This window comes from Trypanosoma rangeli (assembly GCF_003719475.1).
Source record: "Trypanosoma rangeli strain AM80 chromosome Unknown Tra_15.4_contig_00045, whole genome shotgun sequence".
Classification (NCBI taxonomy): domain Eukaryota; phylum Euglenozoa; class Kinetoplastea; order Trypanosomatida; family Trypanosomatidae; genus Trypanosoma; species Trypanosoma rangeli.
In genome coordinates this window covers 57,754-74,418 of record NW_021705789.1, presented here as the reverse complement: position 1 = coordinate 74,418, position 16,665 = coordinate 57,754, and the positions used below count along the sequence as shown (strand labels likewise).

The 16,665-nt window shown below is 45.2% G+C and overlaps 12 protein-coding genes across 12 annotated transcripts, besides 15 other annotated features; all 12 read left to right on the top strand.

Annotated features, from left to right (window-relative positions):
• Positions 1-1,015: 1,015 nt before the first annotated feature.
• Positions 1,016-1,081: a sequence feature (A-rich).
• Positions 1,082-1,197: 116 nt separating this feature from the next.
• Positions 1,198-1,307: a sequence feature (A-rich).
• Positions 1,308-1,394: 87 nt separating this feature from the next.
• Positions 1,395-2,102, top strand: TraAM80_02101 (uncharacterized protein; the record flags this gene model as incomplete). The annotated part of the gene is made up of 1 exon (XM_029379118.1): positions 1,395-2,102. One exon carries the CDS (start codon positions 1,395-1,397, stop codon positions 2,100-2,102), a length of 708 nt encoding a protein of 235 aa, XP_029241084.1.
• A 125-nt stretch (positions 2,103-2,227) lies between these two features.
• Positions 2,228-2,264: a sequence feature (A-rich).
• A 69-nt stretch (positions 2,265-2,333) lies between these two features.
• Positions 2,334-2,386: a sequence feature (A-rich).
• A 67-nt stretch (positions 2,387-2,453) lies between these two features.
• Positions 2,454-2,473: a microsatellite.
• Positions 2,474-2,645: 172 nt separating this feature from the next.
• TraAM80_02100 (cytochrome c oxidase subunit IX) lies at positions 2,646-3,020 on the top strand (the record flags this gene model as incomplete). The annotated part of the gene is made up of 1 exon (XM_029379117.1): positions 2,646-3,020. The coding sequence occupies one exon, from the start codon at positions 2,646-2,648 to the stop codon at positions 3,018-3,020; it is 375 nt and encodes a 124-aa protein (XP_029241083.1).
• A 290-nt stretch (positions 3,021-3,310) lies between these two features.
• TraAM80_02099 (acetyltransferase) lies at positions 3,311-4,159 on the top strand (the record flags this gene model as incomplete). The annotated part of the gene is made up of 1 exon (XM_029379116.1): positions 3,311-4,159. The coding sequence occupies one exon, from the start codon at positions 3,311-3,313 to the stop codon at positions 4,157-4,159; it is 849 nt and encodes a 282-aa protein (XP_029241082.1).
• A 13-nt stretch (positions 4,160-4,172) lies between these two features.
• Positions 4,173-4,219: a microsatellite.
• A 239-nt stretch (positions 4,220-4,458) lies between these two features.
• On the top strand, positions 4,459-4,950 carry TraAM80_02098 (putative U1A small nuclear ribonucleoprotein; the record flags this gene model as incomplete). Its single annotated transcript, XM_029379115.1, has 1 exon — positions 4,459-4,950. One exon carries the CDS (start codon positions 4,459-4,461, stop codon positions 4,948-4,950), a length of 492 nt encoding a protein of 163 aa, XP_029241081.1.
• A 573-nt stretch (positions 4,951-5,523) lies between these two features.
• Positions 5,524-5,566: a sequence feature (A-rich).
• Positions 5,567-5,585: a microsatellite.
• Positions 5,586-5,590: 5 nt separating this feature from the next.
• Positions 5,591-7,747, top strand: TraAM80_02097 (putative eukaryotic translation initiation factor 3 subunit 8; the record flags this gene model as incomplete). The annotated part of the gene is made up of 1 exon (XM_029379114.1): positions 5,591-7,747. The coding sequence occupies one exon, from the start codon at positions 5,591-5,593 to the stop codon at positions 7,745-7,747; it is 2,157 nt and encodes a 718-aa protein (XP_029241080.1).
• A 227-nt stretch (positions 7,748-7,974) lies between these two features.
• Positions 7,975-8,007: a sequence feature (A-rich).
• A 69-nt stretch (positions 8,008-8,076) lies between these two features.
• Positions 8,077-8,634, top strand: TraAM80_02096 (uncharacterized protein; the record flags this gene model as incomplete). Its single annotated transcript, XM_029379113.1, has 1 exon — positions 8,077-8,634. The coding sequence occupies one exon, from the start codon at positions 8,077-8,079 to the stop codon at positions 8,632-8,634; it is 558 nt and encodes a 185-aa protein (XP_029241079.1).
• Positions 8,635-8,776: 142 nt separating this feature from the next.
• Positions 8,777-8,800: a microsatellite.
• A 73-nt stretch (positions 8,801-8,873) lies between these two features.
• TraAM80_02095 (uncharacterized protein) lies at positions 8,874-9,671 on the top strand (the record flags this gene model as incomplete). Its single annotated transcript, XM_029379112.1, has 1 exon — positions 8,874-9,671. The coding sequence occupies one exon, from the start codon at positions 8,874-8,876 to the stop codon at positions 9,669-9,671; it is 798 nt and encodes a 265-aa protein (XP_029241078.1).
• Positions 9,672-9,864: 193 nt separating this feature from the next.
• On the top strand, positions 9,865-10,989 carry TraAM80_02094 (elks delta-like protein; the record flags this gene model as incomplete). Its single annotated transcript, XM_029379111.1, has 1 exon — positions 9,865-10,989. The coding sequence occupies one exon, from the start codon at positions 9,865-9,867 to the stop codon at positions 10,987-10,989; it is 1,125 nt and encodes a 374-aa protein (XP_029241077.1).
• Positions 10,990-11,043: 54 nt separating this feature from the next.
• Positions 11,044-11,067: a microsatellite.
• Positions 11,068-11,296: 229 nt separating this feature from the next.
• Positions 11,297-12,745, top strand: TraAM80_02093 (putative protein disulfide isomerase; the record flags this gene model as incomplete). The annotated part of the gene is made up of 1 exon (XM_029379110.1): positions 11,297-12,745. One exon carries the CDS (start codon positions 11,297-11,299, stop codon positions 12,743-12,745), a length of 1,449 nt encoding a protein of 482 aa, XP_029241076.1.
• Positions 12,746-13,168: 423 nt separating this feature from the next.
• On the top strand, positions 13,169-13,855 carry TraAM80_02092 (uncharacterized protein; the record flags this gene model as incomplete). The annotated part of the gene is made up of 1 exon (XM_029379109.1): positions 13,169-13,855. The coding sequence occupies one exon, from the start codon at positions 13,169-13,171 to the stop codon at positions 13,853-13,855; it is 687 nt and encodes a 228-aa protein (XP_029241075.1).
• Positions 13,856-13,984: 129 nt separating this feature from the next.
• Positions 13,985-14,014: a microsatellite.
• A 243-nt stretch (positions 14,015-14,257) lies between these two features.
• TraAM80_02091 (uncharacterized protein) lies at positions 14,258-14,647 on the top strand (the record flags this gene model as incomplete). The annotated part of the gene is made up of 1 exon (XM_029379108.1): positions 14,258-14,647. One exon carries the CDS (start codon positions 14,258-14,260, stop codon positions 14,645-14,647), a length of 390 nt encoding a protein of 129 aa, XP_029241074.1.
• Positions 14,648-14,689: 42 nt separating this feature from the next.
• Positions 14,690-14,728: a sequence feature (A-rich).
• Positions 14,729-14,757: 29 nt separating this feature from the next.
• Positions 14,758-14,786: a sequence feature (GA-rich).
• A 4-nt stretch (positions 14,787-14,790) lies between these two features.
• On the top strand, positions 14,791-16,596 carry TraAM80_02090 (RNA-editing complex protein MP63; the record flags this gene model as incomplete). The annotated part of the gene is made up of 1 exon (XM_029379107.1): positions 14,791-16,596. One exon carries the CDS (start codon positions 14,791-14,793, stop codon positions 16,594-16,596), a length of 1,806 nt encoding a protein of 601 aa, XP_029241073.1.
• Positions 16,597-16,636: 40 nt separating this feature from the next.
• Positions 16,637-16,665: a microsatellite.

Below are 16,665 nucleotides of genomic sequence, written 5' to 3'. Positions count from 1 at the left end.
ACGCATGCAAAAATATGTGTGCGTGTGTTTGTTTTCCTTGGAGCGCAGTAACCTTTGTATTAACCAAAAAGCAACAACAAAAGGGGAGTGGCTCTAACTATAAAGCGTAATAAAGAAAAAAAAGGCGCGCAAAAAAGAAAACATCTTGCCCCATCAAAGTCTTCTGTCTGTACATGGGGAGCGGCACCGGCGGTATTCTCAAGTTATTCAACTCTGAAAAGGGGGAGATGGTATTCCTTCAATACCCCTTCAAGATCTGTTGCGCACGGTGCGCTCGTTTAAAACCCACAACAAACGCGCAACGGTGGCTACGATAAACATCCACGGCGAAACCACGGTGTAGAAAACCTGCTAGAACGCCAAAACGGTTGCGATGTTTTTGTGTCACCAGTGCCAACCGAGAGATCCATAAAACACACACGCCCCACCGAAAGGTTTCGTAGAGAGGACGCCGGCGCCAGCAGTGGATGGTGACGGGAAGAGGCGCGACCCGCTGTCCGCGGGCCCGGGGCGAGCCCAACGATTGAGTACCAAAAGCCCGGGCGGTGCGCTGACGTCACGCGCGGGCTGCAGCCCAAAGAACAACCAGGCGGCTGGGGTTAGACGAGGAGGTAAGGTCGGGGGATGGGTGGCCGTTCTTTTTTTTTTTCTTGGGGAAGCATTGTCAGCAGCGCTGAGCGGGTCTTGGTGTCGCCCGAGCCCGCCGCGATTCACAGCAGAAGCTGCCAATGCAAAGCAATGTGGGGTAGATTTAGTGGTGCTTCTTGAAGCTTGCTGAGAAAGTTTTTTTTATTGGAAAATACAGTTTGCTTTCATGAAGAGACGCCGCTTTAGTTGAATTGAGGAGCCTTGGTTATGTATTATGGACTCTGTCTTATTTGGCTTTGTAGCACCTCCATTTTTTCTTGCTTTTTTTTTGTTTTCTATTCTTCGGGGTGAGAAATTGAGGTTATACCTTTATTTTGTAAAAAAACATTTGGGCGCGTTGATGTATATTCAGTGTCCTCTAAAATCGTTTTTTTTTTGTCTTTCAATGATGTATGTTTTGTGTTGCCATTTTTGTTTTGTTTTTTATGTTTTGGATAAACGTTACTGTATAAATTATTCAATTTTGTCTTTAAACCTTTTAGCAATGTGAGTTTTTTTGAAGTAACTATTCTATGGTTACGGATGTTTTCATTGTTATCCTGAATGTAGTATATATTTATTTACTAATAATAATTAGTACTCGTATTACTTATGTGTTTACTTCTTTTATTTTTTGGTAATATTAACTCATTTATTATTTATTTAATTGTTATTTTTTTTCTACCGTTTTATATGGGGTATTGCCTTATTCTTTTTTGCTTCTTTCGCTGCGCAGTCATTTGTAAAGGGAAAGTATTTGCATTAGAATGTTCTTGCCACTTTCAGATATCACCAATGTTCAGACCACGTTTCCTGGTAAATATATAAAAACCAGTTCCGGCACTACTTCAGGAACAGTTGCGATCAAACGCCATAATCCCTACGGTTGGAAATGCCTTGAGGAAACCACAGCAACTTCATGTGCGGCATTTCTTTCAGAGGGAGTGAACACTATAAGGGTTCCTGCTACACAAGAGCTTTTTGCAGAAGGAGATGAAGCTCCACCGACACCAACCATGCCTCCTGTTTGCAACGCACTTGTCCAATTTAAATGTCATCAAAAGGAGTTTTCCTCTCCTTTTATTGCCGCCAAAGGTCAATATGTTGTGGTGCAGGGTGACAGGGGGATTGATATTGGGGTTGTTATCCGTGTGAATACCGAGAGTTGCAAAACATATGTGGAACGCTCTGGGCCAACGGGAAGTATTCTCCGCCATGCAACACAGCGAGAGGTGGATTACTGGGCCACTGACCTCAAGGAAGACGAGGCTGTTGCCGTTTCTTTTTGTCAACGACGCGTTTGCCGTCACGGATTTGATATGGAAATACGTCATGCTGAGTACCAGTTTGATAAGAAGAAGCTCACGTTCTATTATTCCGCGAAGTCACGCATTGACTTTGTACAACTGCTTAAAGAGCTCTACCGGGAGTTTGGATGCCGTATTTGGATGGAAAAGGTGCGGGCACAAGACTAGATTAGGGAAAATGAAATAGAAACAAATTTTAAAAAGGGGGAGAGGTGAAAGAAATGCAAATGTGTGAAATATTAGAAAAAGTTTCTTGGGAACACATAGAAAAGTTGTGGATAGAAAGGAGGTCGTTATTTATTATTTTGTTTTTTTCTTGTTTTTACTTTTGACCTGGCGCACCTTTTCTCAGTTATTAGAAAAATGTGGCATTGGTCGCGCCCGCACGTCACATATAGATATTATTACTATTATTTGAATTAGACTTTTTATTTCACTTTAATTTGTTATTTCCACCGCGCTTTTTTCATTCTTTCATGAAAGGGTTTGGTTGTTTAAGAAGTACCTTTTTGTTGTGCGTTATATTATTATTATTATTAGGAATGCTTTTTTGGTTTTGATTTTGGATGTTGTTTTGCTGTTATCTTAATCTAGTTTTTTTTGCTTCTTTTTTTTTGTCACATTGTTGTCATTATGATTTATTGATAGTATTGATAATACTTTTGTTATTAAAGGTATTGAATAAACGTAAGGGAAGAGGGGCTTTGAAAGATGTTTCGCGCTGCTTTGTGTAACAGTAGGCGAAGTTACCTAAATGCCTTCAATGCGAAGGCCAAGGCTCGTCCAAATTTCGGTCTTCGGGGCGTTGGGTTTTGGACAAGCGAGGTTTACCACAAGCCGGGGCAGAATTATTGGATGGCTCTTTGTGTCAGTGGCCCATTTTTGATTATTGGCGCTATTATGCTTGATGGATTTTGGGCCAAACTGGATGATATTGCTGGTGGTGGCCCAAGTCACCTTGACTACGGATGGCGGAAAGAGGACAGAAAGCCGTGGGATTTTGCCTTCGATATTGGTGAGGGCTATGCAGCTGGCCCGGCAACCCTCAGGCCGGCACCAGGTGCCGTAGAGCTAGGACATCATTAGGAAAATAGGAAAGGATTTCAAATTGGGGGTTGTTGGGTTTTTAGTAGTAGTTTCTTTTTCCCATGGTTTTAGGAAGTTTTATGCGTTTGAAAGAGAGTGGATATTGAGAACCTGCAATGATTATGGTGGAAACTTTCTTTGACGTTTTTTTTTTTTTGTCCTGTGTGTGTGTGTATTAGGGAAATGTGCTTTGATTCTGCGTGTTATTTTCTTCTTCAGTATTTATTATGTAACTTTGCAGTTGTTACCCCCACCCCCTTTTTTTTTTATTGTTTCCAAAAGGAAAGATAATGAAACTTGCAAGAATGGAAGGCGTGAGCTTCAAGACCCTTTTTAGTGAGTATGCGTCGGAGTATGTGCCTTGTGGATTTCAGGACACAGAGGTGCAAACTGAGATCTTTATGTGTGAGGCGTGTCTTTCATGGTTATCCACTGCACAAGAGCTGCGAGAACATATAGAGCTGTGTCCAAATCGATTTTGGATTCCAGGAGACGAGGTTTATCGTTGTCGTAGGCGACGGTGTGTTGTTTTTGAAATCGATGGAAGAAAAGTGGCCTCTATTCCCTATAGCAGGCGCATTGCCAGAATTGCCAAACATTTTCTTGAGGAAAAGACTACCTTGGACGATCTACATTTCTTTGCTTTTATTGCACTGTTTGAGGTTGATGATTATGGTTATCATTTTGTTGGATATTTTAGTAAGGAATGGAGAAAGAGTATGAATTGTAAAAATTCACTTTCGTGTGTGATGGTGCTGCCGCCGTACCGCCATAAAGGGTACGGGACGCTTTTAATTGAGATATCCTACGAAATGGGAAGGGCAGAGGGAATTCCAGGCTCTCCCGAGAGACCACTGAGTGCATCAGGGAAGAGGGTATTTAATCGAATCTGGCAAGAGGAACTGCTTCAAGCCGTAGCTTCGCTTAATGAGAAAGGGTTACCGCTTACCCTGAATTCGCTTTCTTGGGAAAGTGGAATGACAATAGAAGATGTTGCTGTGGCGCTTCATCAGCTTAACGCAGTTTTCTTTGTAACAAAAAATCGTCCTCTACTACACCTTCCTTCAGGTGTCATAGCTTTGGCAAAAAGAGGTAGAAAGTTGAACATTAAATCGTTTATGTGGACATCGTTGCATTAGTTTTACCTTCATTTTGGTGTGTTTTTGATGATGTCGTTGTTACTATTGTTTTTTTTTTTGCGAAACGTGTCTCCGAAATTGCTGGATCTAACGTTTGTTGACTATATATGGCTTTTCCGGGTGTTAAAGTTGTTTTTGATGCACTATTTGAGACACTATGAGGATCCTTTCTACTTTGTTGCGGATCTTGAGTTTCATTTCTTTATACCTGCTCTTTTGGTTGAGCTTGTATTTCTGGAGGGGTCCCAGGTTCACGGTACACACAGACACTTCCAAAAGCAGGATAAATAAATAATTAAATGGAAACACTTCGAGTTCGAAACCTGGTGTTTCATTTCGGTGTGGAGTTTTGTAGATTGACTCTACTGCGTTGTTTTGCTGAATATGGTGTAGTGTATGACATTCTTATTGATGTTTCTCGTGGTGAAACACTCGTTTCATACATGGAATCTGCATCTGCCCAGGATGCATATTTAAAATTGAATGGATTTCTGCTTTTTGGTGAGGCAATAGAGATAAGTATTACGACAGCTCCAGCTTCGGATATACCGGGGTGCCGTGTGACATATAGACCTTCTCAATCTCTGATCCTGCGGGGTGCCTCATCTTTTTGGGTGGAGTTGAATTTGAAGCATGTTAAGGGAGTGAAGCAACTTGTGTCCATTGATTCAACCACCACCGTCGTTTCCTTTGAAAGCCAACGGATATCAACGATGATCAAGAAGTTGTTTGACGGGCGCATTGACTATTATGGAAAACCCGTCTCGGTACTATATTTGAAACAGATTTGAGTGTATGGAAGTAAATATACATTTGTCTTTTGAATCCTTTGGTTTTTCGTTTTGAAAGGCGTCACCATGCAGTTTGAAGAAATGATAAGGGAAGTGCATCATATGCAATATAAAAGTTGGATTGCGCTTGACAGAACAGATTCTGAGCTACGAATTGTCTGTGCTTTTCTTGACCGGTTGTTGTTTTTGTTAGACCCATCTGTATCTTTGGAGGTACAAGATGGACTGAGACAGGGCAATGCATAAGATGATATTGTATAATACAGAAGTATATATCCTTTACTTCCCAGGAACTGTTTCGCCAAAAGTCACAAAAAGCAATACGAATGAAACATCAAGGGCTATTTCTCGAAGGGGGAAGGTACGCAAGTGCGTTGTGGCTTACTGGACGGGGGTTTACACATCAGCGATGCCTTGAAGTTTTGACTTGTAACTGATGATATTGGTATTGCTAGAGTCATCACAGCAGTGGAGATAGACAAGAAAGAGTTTTCAGAGTTGCTGGTTTTTGATGTAGTTGTTATTTTTACCTCCATTGTTGTATGTTGATTTTCGGTGGTGCTGATCTTGCTCTTCATTTATTTATTTTTTGTCATTTTGAGAATCGTGTAGTTAGTTTTTTTTTTTTTTTATTTACAACATGAGCCATTTTTTCGACGTCAGCGACAGTGATGAGAGCCTCGACGAGGTCATCCATCACGATGAGCAGGTGGAAAGGCAGGTTGTTCATATTGACCCCAAGTGGTTTGAGGTCACTGACGACGAGGATGCGGATGAGAGGCAGGTGGTTCTGTCCCGCAATGAAAAGTCATTGAATGAAATTCAGAATATATGTGACCTTTTTGATTTCAACATTGACCATGAGTCTTGGAGTGAGGCAGAAAAGGCATTCGTTCAGCTACGACAAAAGGCGTTGGCGCATAAGGAAAAATTTAAGGCGATCCCTTGGCCGTTTCTGGAATGTCTTCGGAACACACCTGACCTATCCGAAAAAATGAATGAGAAAGAAACTTTTAAAAGGCCAGAGGACTTTCATAGTCTGAAAAGGCTAATAAAGGCTCTCCAAGAGTTGACCGAAACGTACAAGCACGATATCGAAAGGTTACATGACGAGGAAAGTGAAGAAGACACTGGAGATGAAGGACAGACTGAAGGAGAAAAGGAGTTTACCGAGGAAGACATCGCACAGGAATTGAAGCAATCATTGGTGCAAAAAGGGAAACGGGCTGCGAGATGTCAGAAGCTTGCTCAAGAGAGCAAGAAAAAGGGTTTTACAGCACTTCGAATTACAGCCCTGGGAATTGTTGCCGAAGCACTCCTTGAAGAAGATACGCGGTTGCCCTACGTTGCCACCACCACCTGGACGAAGTCTTTTGCTGCTGTGAGCCGATGTTATTCAATCGTAACGGAGAATCCAGCAATAGCAGTTAAAGAAGACTTTTCCGGAGATCTCACAAGCAAGCGGGCTATAATTGTGGATGGTTTGTGTGGTTTATTGCAAAAGCTGCAAATTCATTTACAGCGCATTGCGCAGTTTAAAACAGGTGCCACTGATGAGTACTTTGAGATCATTCAGTTGGAGAATCAACTAGTGGACCTGACAGACACTGTTCTTGGTTACTACCAGCAGCGCAAACGCGGAAAGGCGATTTGTTGTCAAATTCTTATTGATATCCTTGGCTTGAGACGGCAACAGGCTCACGACATTCTCTATAATAAAATGGCTCGACAGACTCGCAACATTGTCACTAGCTCAGTCATTGAAACAGTCCGTGAACTTTATCAACAACTCCTCATTATTGGAGATGAAGAGGCAAAGTGTCGTGCCCTTCTTAACCTCGCATACCAGATGGGATTGGAGGGAGATTATCAAGAGGGAAGAGACCTTGTGCTTCGCTCCAGTTTGAAAGAAACCGTAGACAAGTCCGTCCATCTTGCTATTCTGTACAACAGGGTTATTGCGCAACTTGGCTTGGCTTCTTTTGCAGCAGGTGATGTCATCCAAGCCTACAACCTCCTCAGCCCTTTGTGGTCTAATCGAAACCATGACGTTCTGATTAGCCAAAGGATGCCAGATTACGTGAGGGACAGCGAGGAAAAGGAGTTGATGTACCGTGATTTGCTGGTGCCTCCTCATGCTTACATTCAGCATGCTCAGTTGGAGCTTGCAACAATGCTTTCCACCCTTGTGGTGGATACTCCAAAGGAGGCTAAAAAACCTTATGAAAGCAGCCGTCATCAAAGCTATTTCTACCGGATAATCAATCAAATGTCCTATCAACCGTTATTGGGCAAACCGGTGGAATTCAGAGAGCAAGTAACGGCCGCCTACATGGAGCTAAAACTTGGGGATTATACTAAAGCCAGTGAAATCATCAAAAATATGTCGGCATGGTCCAAGATGCCAAATGGTGACGAAGGGCTTAAAATTTATTTACAGCATTTAAAAGAAGCAGCCCTTCGTATTTTTTGTTATAATCATCGGTGCAATTTTGCCGCGATATCTGTCGATCTGATGATGAAGAAGTACGAGTTAACCGAGAATGAAGTAAAGTGTGTTATCAACGATATTATCTCGGAAAGCAACAGCTCACTCGTAGCTTTTTGGGATAGGGAAGACAAGTACCTTCACGTTGACCGAAGCAACACTTCTCGGCTTCAGTATTTGGTGGAGGGAATCGCAGAAAGCGTGGTTGAAGTCGCACAGTACTCGGAGAGGCGCGTGCGCGACAGTGAATTCAGAGGACGTGGACGTGGGCGTGGACGCGGGTACGGACGTGGTAGAGGAAGTTACTAATTAAAAAGGATCACATAATCACCATTTTAAGAGTAATAGCACTAATTAGAAACAAGGAGAGGTAATCGCGACGCTGTTTGTGCGTTCCAACCCAAAATTGGCAATGAAATGAATTTGGTTTTCTCTACATATACTGTTCTTGTTGTTATTACTCTGTGTACGTGCTTTTTTATTGGTTTTTGTTTTTGCTGCTTAACTCGCGTATCATTAATTTGTCTTTATTTATGTTTCTCTCTTTCTTTGCATGTTTTCTTTGTTTCGGTTTATGGTTGCCTCTCCTTGTCGTCTTGTTAGAGGCGGGGGTGACCTTGCCGAAAGGAGTAAGGTGGATGTCTGTACTGGAGGAGCATGCCTTTCTGGATCTACTCAGACGAATTGAAAGGGAAAGGTATGACCCAAATCTTGGAGAGCGGGCTGTTCTTTGTCGAACGCTGAACAGTGCATTTAATCCTACTGGCGTGTACTATGCATCTGTTGGTGCTCTTTGCGGTGCTTTGTGCACTAATCACACGCAGTGGCTTTTATGGAGGGCAGTTAGTATGTTAATGGGTTCACTTTACGCTCTTGAAGCATCGTGGACGCTTCAAGAGCGGCAGCCGTGTCGTAGTTTTTTTAACGACATTCGATGTGTGGATGGTCAGCTGGGCGACAAGGCGAGCGAATACCAGTTGTTGGGGCGCACGGATCATAGTCACCGACGACCTCTCAGGATTCTATTTGACTTTCTTACATTTGATAGGACCTCGAGATGGCTGAGTGCATCTCGTTCCCTCTCTGTGGATCCATCATCGTGGCTTGCTCATTTTAGAATAGAGTGGTTTAACGGATTGCCGCTGGACCCATTGACAATGTGTTACTGGGGCTTTGCATTTGCTCGTCACAATTGAGGGATAAGGTGAACTGAGAGTCTCGTATTGAGTGACAGTGTGTCATCCACGACGAATTGATTGTCACTACGTCTGCCTGTTTCTACATATGTGACGTTTGTGGAGGTAACAATACCTCTTACTGGCGTCCCTGTTTTACCGTTTTGTCTGTTCGTTTGTTTGCTTGCCTTCATTTTACTCTCTGCTCTCAGTATTTCTTTTCTAAGGTGAGGCAGTTGACCATTGAAGCCTCGCTTGCAATGCAAAAAAAATTTTTTAATGCAAACAGTGCAGAAGGAGTTGGGTACGAGCCAGTCGCCATACCGCGGGAAAAATATGCGAAGGTGGTGCGCGGGAGAAACATCTTTTTGGCAACGTGTTTTGGTGGGGCTGCCTTAGTGTGGGGGATTAGCCTGATTCCGCAGTGCCTTATGTACCGCTCCTTGAGGCGCATGTACGGGACTTATTGCCGTGGTCGGGTATTGGATCTGACGCCAAAAATAGCGGATGCCAAGGATGTTAGTTTTTATGAGATGTCGAAGGCAGTTCGTGTGGAGTTTATCGTAGATCAAAAGGTCGTTGATGATGGACGATACAAAATTGATGAGTCCCTTCCTGAAGCCGTGCAGGCGGAACGGCGGAAGGCCATGACGTTGGATTTTATGGTCAAAAACGATTACAACTGGGTTGGGAGTACAATTGTTTTTGATGTAGTTGAACGGAGGGAAACAGAACTGCCTGATTTTCGCAAGTACGACACTGTCGTGATCCGAAATGAGCTCTTAAATAGAACTGAAGAGGATGCGCATCAGATGTTGAAAGCCGCCTCAACGTATGTCAGAAAAGACGGCTACGTACTACTGATGGATTTTGGGAGACCCTCTTGGCCCACACTCCTGTCGCTCGTGCGCTGGTTCAACTCCGTGACGAGGAGCTCCATGCATCTAACACACGACTATAACAAGTGGATCAGGGAAGATGGTCTTTATTCGCTGGTGGAAGAGCACAGATGCCTGATGGGGTTCCATTATGCGTTGGCTCTCCAGCCAAAATCATGAAAGTCTTTTTGCGTGTTCTTGAGATACTCCTTTTTGGATTAATGCACTGCCGCTGAAGGTATTTGCTCTCACTGATGCCGTGATGTATTCTTGTTTTTTTTTTATGTTGTTCCAGCGTCTCACAGCACCGCCCTGATTTTATTTTTTGTTGTTCGAATAACAAAGTTGTAGGTTGGCAAGAGTCCATCTCGAAATGGATGAAAAACAGGAAGAGGCTGTGAGGGTGTTAAAACAACAATTACAGGAAATTGAGGACACACTGTTAGCTCAAGAGAAGCTCCTGCAAGACAGAAACCAAAAAATGGCCCTGGTATCGGTGTCAGTTGTCGATGCCGAGAAGGCTCTTGAGGAAAGTGAGGAGGAGTTGCGGGAGGCTCAGATGCAACTGGAAAATGTAGTGGCTGATAATCGGATAGCGCACACAGAGCTAGCAAGACTTCAGACAACATCAGGAGATCGTCTACCGCGCGATGAATATGTGCGGGAACTCTCCGAAGCCGATTCCGGACTGAAGGAAATGGAGGGCCAGGTCCAAGAGCTTGTGACGCAGGTAGAGTCGTTGAGTGGAGGCTCTGCTTCGGATGTGGATGCCCGACGGCAACTCACCTTGGTGAGGCTTATTTCCATGCTGGATGATCTACACACTTCGTTAAGTCGCAGCCTACAACGCGTTCCGCTGGAGGAGGATGCAAGAGCGCGGGAGGTACTGAAAGCTATACGCGAGCTTTCTCGTGAGCGCGAGAGGGCAATTGGGTATTGCTTGAGAAAGAAGCGGGAGGTGGCAGATATCATTGAGCTGAAGAAGCAGAGAGCCAATGAACTTACTTTAGATTCACGGCGAAAACTGTCGACTCTTGGCGAAGATCATGAAAAGGCCACCCTTGGTGTAGTTGAAAAAATACAAGCGGAACGCAAAGCACTTCGCGAAGAAGTTGAGAGTGTTAAAAGCGCGAATCAGCAACTGTGGGACGCGCTTCGTGACACCAAATATTCTTCAGACTTTCTTCAGGGTGGGGACTCCAAACGGGAGGCTGCCGTCTCTGCTAGTGACACTCTCCGCAGATCTGCCGATGTCGAGGAGGAAAAGAACCATCTTCGTGAACAGCTAAAATTGTTTGAAGTAAAGCGAACAAAGCTACAACGAATGATAGAGGAGTTGAGGACAAATGTGAATGCGGAGATGGAGAAACACGCGCTGAAGCTGAGGGATCTCAAACATGAGATTGAACTCCAGCAACGCGAAAGTCACAAGCTTGAAGGTGAAAACAGGAAGCTGAAATCCTTGTGCGACTCGTTGGCTGTGACGCTTGAGGCGTGATGCTGAAATTGTCCGTGAATGTAACGTGTTTTTTTGCTTGCTTTTGCCGGCCGCGTTATTGTTGTTGTTATTGTGGTTTCTTTTTTTCTGGGGGTGGGTGGGGGGGAGCCTGCTCCAAGAAGGAGGGACTTTGGTGCCTTTTGATATTTCATTGAATGCATTCTGTATTCAGCGTAGTGTCGCATCTGCCGCGGAGATTGCACAGTGGGCTCACCTGGTCCTTTATTTGCCTTTTTATGTTGTTGTTTTTTTAAAGTTTTTGCGAGCAAGAGAATAATATTTATTAAGCGAAAGAACATACACAGGGATGATGCGTTTTCTTTTACTCGCCACTCTTCTCCTTTGCTCGCTTCGGGTGGAGGGAAGTGAGGTTGTGGCAGCCACCGATAAAAATTTTGACAGCGTCATTGCAAGGAGTAAAGTTGCGCTGGTGAAGTTTTACGCTCCGTGGTGTGGACATTGCCAGAAGCTTGCCCCGGAATGGGAAAAGGCAGCCAAGGAAATTCCCAGCGAGGCGATCATGGTGGATGTCGATTGCACGAAAGAGAAGAACTTGGCCAAGAAATACTCTATTCAAGGTTTTCCCACAATTATTCTCTTCCGGGACGGTGAAGAGGTGGAACATTACAAGGGGGCCCGCAAAAGCACTGATCTTATCAACTACGTGAAGGCAAACGTTGGGCCCGCAGTCGTTTACCCATCGAGTGCTGAAGAGCTGGCAAAGCTAAAGGAAGAGCATGATGCTGTATGTGTGGGGGTGACCTCGGACACAGAATCTGCCCTTTCAAAGGCGTTGGAAACTTCTGCAAAGAACCTAAGGATGAAGTTGAAGTTTGCAGTTATCACAGATTCAAAGATCCTCCCCGAGGAGAAACTGGAATCTATCGTTGTTTTCAGAAAGGGTGGGGAAAAAGAGATTTATGAAGGGGCGATGGAGGTAAAGGAGTTAAATTCATTCTTGGCGGTTTCCTTCCTGCCGTTCGCGGGGGAGATCAACCCGAAGACGTACATGAATTACGCTGCCATATCATTTCCGGTGGGCTGGGTCTTATTGAAACCGAGCGGGGAGGAGTCGCAGGAGCTGAAGCCCAAACTTGTGGATTTGGGAAGGAGAATGCGCCGTCAGGTGGTGCTCCTTTGGGCAGATGCAGACCAATACGGGGTGGCATCAAGCCTTGGCCTCCCGGAGGATGCAAAATATCCTGCGTTTGCGATTGTTCAAGGTGAAGATCACTTTGTTCATCCGTCTGCTGAACCGGTGACTGCAGAAAGCATTGAAAAGTTTATTGTGGGGTTTTCTGAGGGTAAAATAACCAAAGAGATCAAATCTCAGCCCATACCTGAAGTTGAAACGGTTGAGGGGTTGACCACTGTCGTGGCAAAGACATTAGATAAGCACCTATCATCTGGAAAAGACATCTTGATTGAGTTCTTTGCTCCATGGTGTGGTCACTGCAAGAACTTGGCTCCAACGTACGCGAAGTTGGCAAAAGAGCTTGAGTCCTCGAATGTTATCATTGCGGCCATGGATGCTACCGCCAACCACGTCAACCAGTCCGTTTTTGAGGTTTCTGGGTTTCCGACCATATACTTCGTTCCCCATGGGAAAAAGCCAATCATCTACGAGGGAGAACGCAGTTTCGATGACATGTACAAATTTGTACGTGAGCATAGCTCAGCTTTAAAGGATGCACCGATCCCAGAAAAAATCAAGAATGAGAATAAGGAAAAGAATGGGGATGAGGGCGATCTCTAGAGGGGAAGCAGGTGGTGTAGTGTCGCTGTGCCTTTGTGTAATATGTGCGCTTCAAACCACTTAGCTTGGGTTTTGAATGAAGTTGCCTCCCATATTGGAGGCAACCCTCCACACAAGAGCACACACACGTAGATAAACTAAACAAAAGAAGACAATTGTGGATCCGTGGGCAGCTGAAGGATATATGTTATCATTTTCCTTGTTTGTTTGTCTGTTTATACACGAACCTCAATTGTTTCCCAATTTGAGCTTTGCCCAATTATGTTATTTGTTGATTTGGCAGGATGTGAGGGACTAGATTGCTTGGAGGCCTCTCAAGGAGAGGCAGCATAATCTACTTGTTTGTTGTTTTTAAAGACTTCTTAAGTGGTTGCTCTTTTTTCTGTCTTCCCTCCCTATTTCTCTTTGTTTGCTTTAGGCTGAATGGTCGAAATGGAGGCTCCTCACTCTTCTTCAGATTGCGACAGCACGGGTGTGTGGCAGGAGTTGCCTGAGGAGTCCTACGAGAGGGTCTTTGCCCTCGCAAGAGCGTATCGGCAGCGATTGGAGGTGGTGGACCACGAACCTAGGCCTGTCCATTTTGGAGAAGTTGTTCACTCCCTCCTGAATAACGAGGTGACGCGGCGGCGCAGCCTTGAAAAAGAGGAGCAAAATGCAATGAACATAATCATGAAACGATGGACACAACGCTTCCCTCCATTTGCTGCGGAGTTACGCACTATCCAAGTGGCCGAGCTAAAAACGGCTGAAATGGCCAAGGAGCGAATCCTCCTTGAGAGGCAACTGTATCGTGAGCAATTCCTGGATTTCTGGCAGAAAGAAAAGAGAGAACAACTACAACGCCAACCCGCTCACGTTGACAAGTTTCTTATGGATGCATACAAGCATAATGTGCTTCCCTTCGCCGCCGATCCGGTTGACTGCTGGGAAATGGGTATCGTCGTCCCCCCTGAGCTTCAGCAAACGGTGGTGCTCTCTGATAGTAAGGGGAGCGTTTCGCTGCCTGCGTTTCATGAGTTATCCATGAGGCTTCGAGCGGCCTACCACCAGTATCGAGTTCAACAAGGCGGTGCTTCGTTTGTGAAGGGAACTGCCACCCATGACTCGTGAAACCAGTTTTTTTTTTTTTTTTGCGACTCTTGCTGTATGCAATGTTATTGTTATTTCTTTTCTCCCTTTTAGCTAGATGGAGGGGTATTCTTTTTGTTTTTATTCCTTTCTGACATTTTCCATGATAGTAAAAAAAAAAACAACAACAACAACAACAACCTGTCGTGAAGTTGCCCCATTTTCCTCACATAAAATGAAATGGTGTGAATATAAAAGGCGGAGGAGGGACTACAAGTTATTTGTTTGACTGAACGAAAACGTCTGTGTGTGGGTGGCGGGGGAGAATATCGGTAAAACAAATGCATCTGTTAAGGACTATGGCATCCTTCACGGCCACTTGTAATTATTGTGTTTTCGTATTGTTTTTTTTTGTTTTTACACTTATGCGGGTTAGAAGCCTAAATGTCGCCAAGCCCGGTACTGCCACTCAGTCGCTGGTCTCATTTTGCAACACATTGTTGTGTGGGCGTTGTGCGCTCGCCGTGTAGGGGATCAACTTTTGGGGAGCCCTTGTGGACCTGCCGCTTACTTTTGACAGAATGTGGGTCCTCACCGCGCCGTTTGCCGCAGCCGAACGTAGTGTGTAGTCAAGAAGCACTCACTTTGAAGTGTAGGGGTGTCCCCTTTGTTGAGTTTAGTATGGCTGAATTAAGAGAGGGTGCGCTTGTGCACGTTGTGGCAAAAATGTACAAGAAGCCTAGGTTCGTTCCCATTCATGGTACATATGTGGAGGACACAGAGTTGCTGGTCTCTGAGCAGTTTGGTTCACTGGTTCTTCTTGCGACACTGTGACGCGAGATGTGTCATTGGTGGTGATAATGGTGTTGCGCCAGTTTTTCTCGTTGTCTGTTCTTTTTTTTTGTTTATTGTTTTGTCCTTATTGTTATTTTGGAGCTGTCGCATTCTTTTTCTTCTTCTTTTTGTCCTCTTCCCCCATGATTTCAGAGGCGATGCATCGGTGGTTGCTTGGTGGCGTGATGGCGAAATGCTCCCGGAGAGCGGGTGCACGATGGCTAGCGTGCGTTGTGAAAGCGCGTTACAGTGTCAAGCGTCTAAACGATGGCAATTGCTTTTTCTTACCAGCACTGAATTGCCAGGAACGATTTCAATCATCCTCGGACAAGAAGTATCACTGTAGCGTCTGTAAAAAAGCCTTTCGCCTCGAGATGGCGGCAAAGTTACACGTCCAGCAGGCGCACGGGGGCGACGGTTTGGTGGAGGCCGGCCCGGGCCCTGGCGTTGAAGCTTCTTCCACTGCCGCGCCCTCAACGCCGCCTTCCACCCCTATTGAAAGGAATTTTTCGGAGGAAGAGGAACGACGTCCGCGTCGCATGAGGCCCACACCGAAACCGCTTCATCAACCAGATCGCGAGGTGCCAGATGCCGACATGGCAGAGCTCCTTGTTTTGTGGGACAAAATTGGACTTAACAGATTGGAAGGGAGCTTTGTTCACAGCACAATGGTGATGAAGGTCTTCGCTGCACGTCCTGATATACCAGAACAGCCCCTCTATGAGCCTGTTACGCCCCAAGGTGATAACCCCTTTGAGAAGATGGGTGACGTTGTTGCAAGTGCGGCGTCGGACGCCTATGTTGGCGACCACGGGTTTACAGAGGTGGACTTGAAGGCTCCATTTGCGCCAGCACCTGATCGCACATTGAATCCTTTCCGTGCGGGGAGGGTGGAAAATCCCTTTGTAAAAGTGTCAATGGTGCAGCGCGAGACACCAAAAACGGCTCAGCCGCAGCCGCAGCAGCAACAGCAACAGTCTGTGCCAAAGGAAGAGCCTGTTGCTGCGCCAATAACACCATTTGGACAGTTGCCAATGTTTGGCAGACATCAGTCACCGAAAGAGACCACTGCATCAATGCCATTACAGCAGAGCGTCTCGGACCCTGGAGAGGTTGCCTCTCCCTTCACATCGGCAGTGGCTGATTCACCATTTACTGGTCAAGTGGCATCGCCTTTCACTTCCACGTCTGACACTACTGCTACGCCTTTTGAATCGACACCGTTCACAGCAGCATCACCTTTTGCTGCACCTGGAATGCAGGCAGGTTCACCATTTAGTGCCAATGTTGTATCTAGTCCTTTTCTTCAAGATGCCTCAGCCCCGTCCACCGCATTCCCCATAGCCATGGGTTTTCCAACTTTGGCGTCAGACGTCCAAAAGGAGCAGAGTGCTCCTGTAGAGCAAAAGTGCCCCACATGCGGTAAGGCGTTCTCCACCTTTGATGGACTTGTCATGCATAGCAAAGCCAAACATGGGGCTATTCTTGAACGTGAAAATAAGAAGGATGGAAAACAAAAAAGACGCAGCGTACCTGATTTACCTGCATACATTCCAAGTCCTGTTGATCTTTCATCGACATCACCGTTTGGAACGAAAACCGCCGTCAGTGCTTCATGGGTGGAAACTGAGTTAATCCCACATGCTCAGTGTGTGAGCAATATTACAATTGTTGGCCGCGTGCTTGACGTTACACAGACAATGGAAAGTGTATCCCATATCACTGTGTTTGTCCAAGGTGAGAAAAGTGGGGAAGAAGAAACAGTCACTGTGTATTGCTCTGGTGATATCAACACTCAGGTTCGCGATACCGTGAAGCGTAATACCACAATATTCTTGACTGGAACACTCCGACTTCATCCCATTTACGAGGCGAGCAACAACAAGTATTATGTGAGCCCTGTTGTGCATGTTGCGTCGCCAACAGGGACACTAGCCGTGATCACATAACTGCCAGACCAAATGAGGTCTAAAGCCCTCCCTCACCTTCTATATATATATATATATATATATATATAT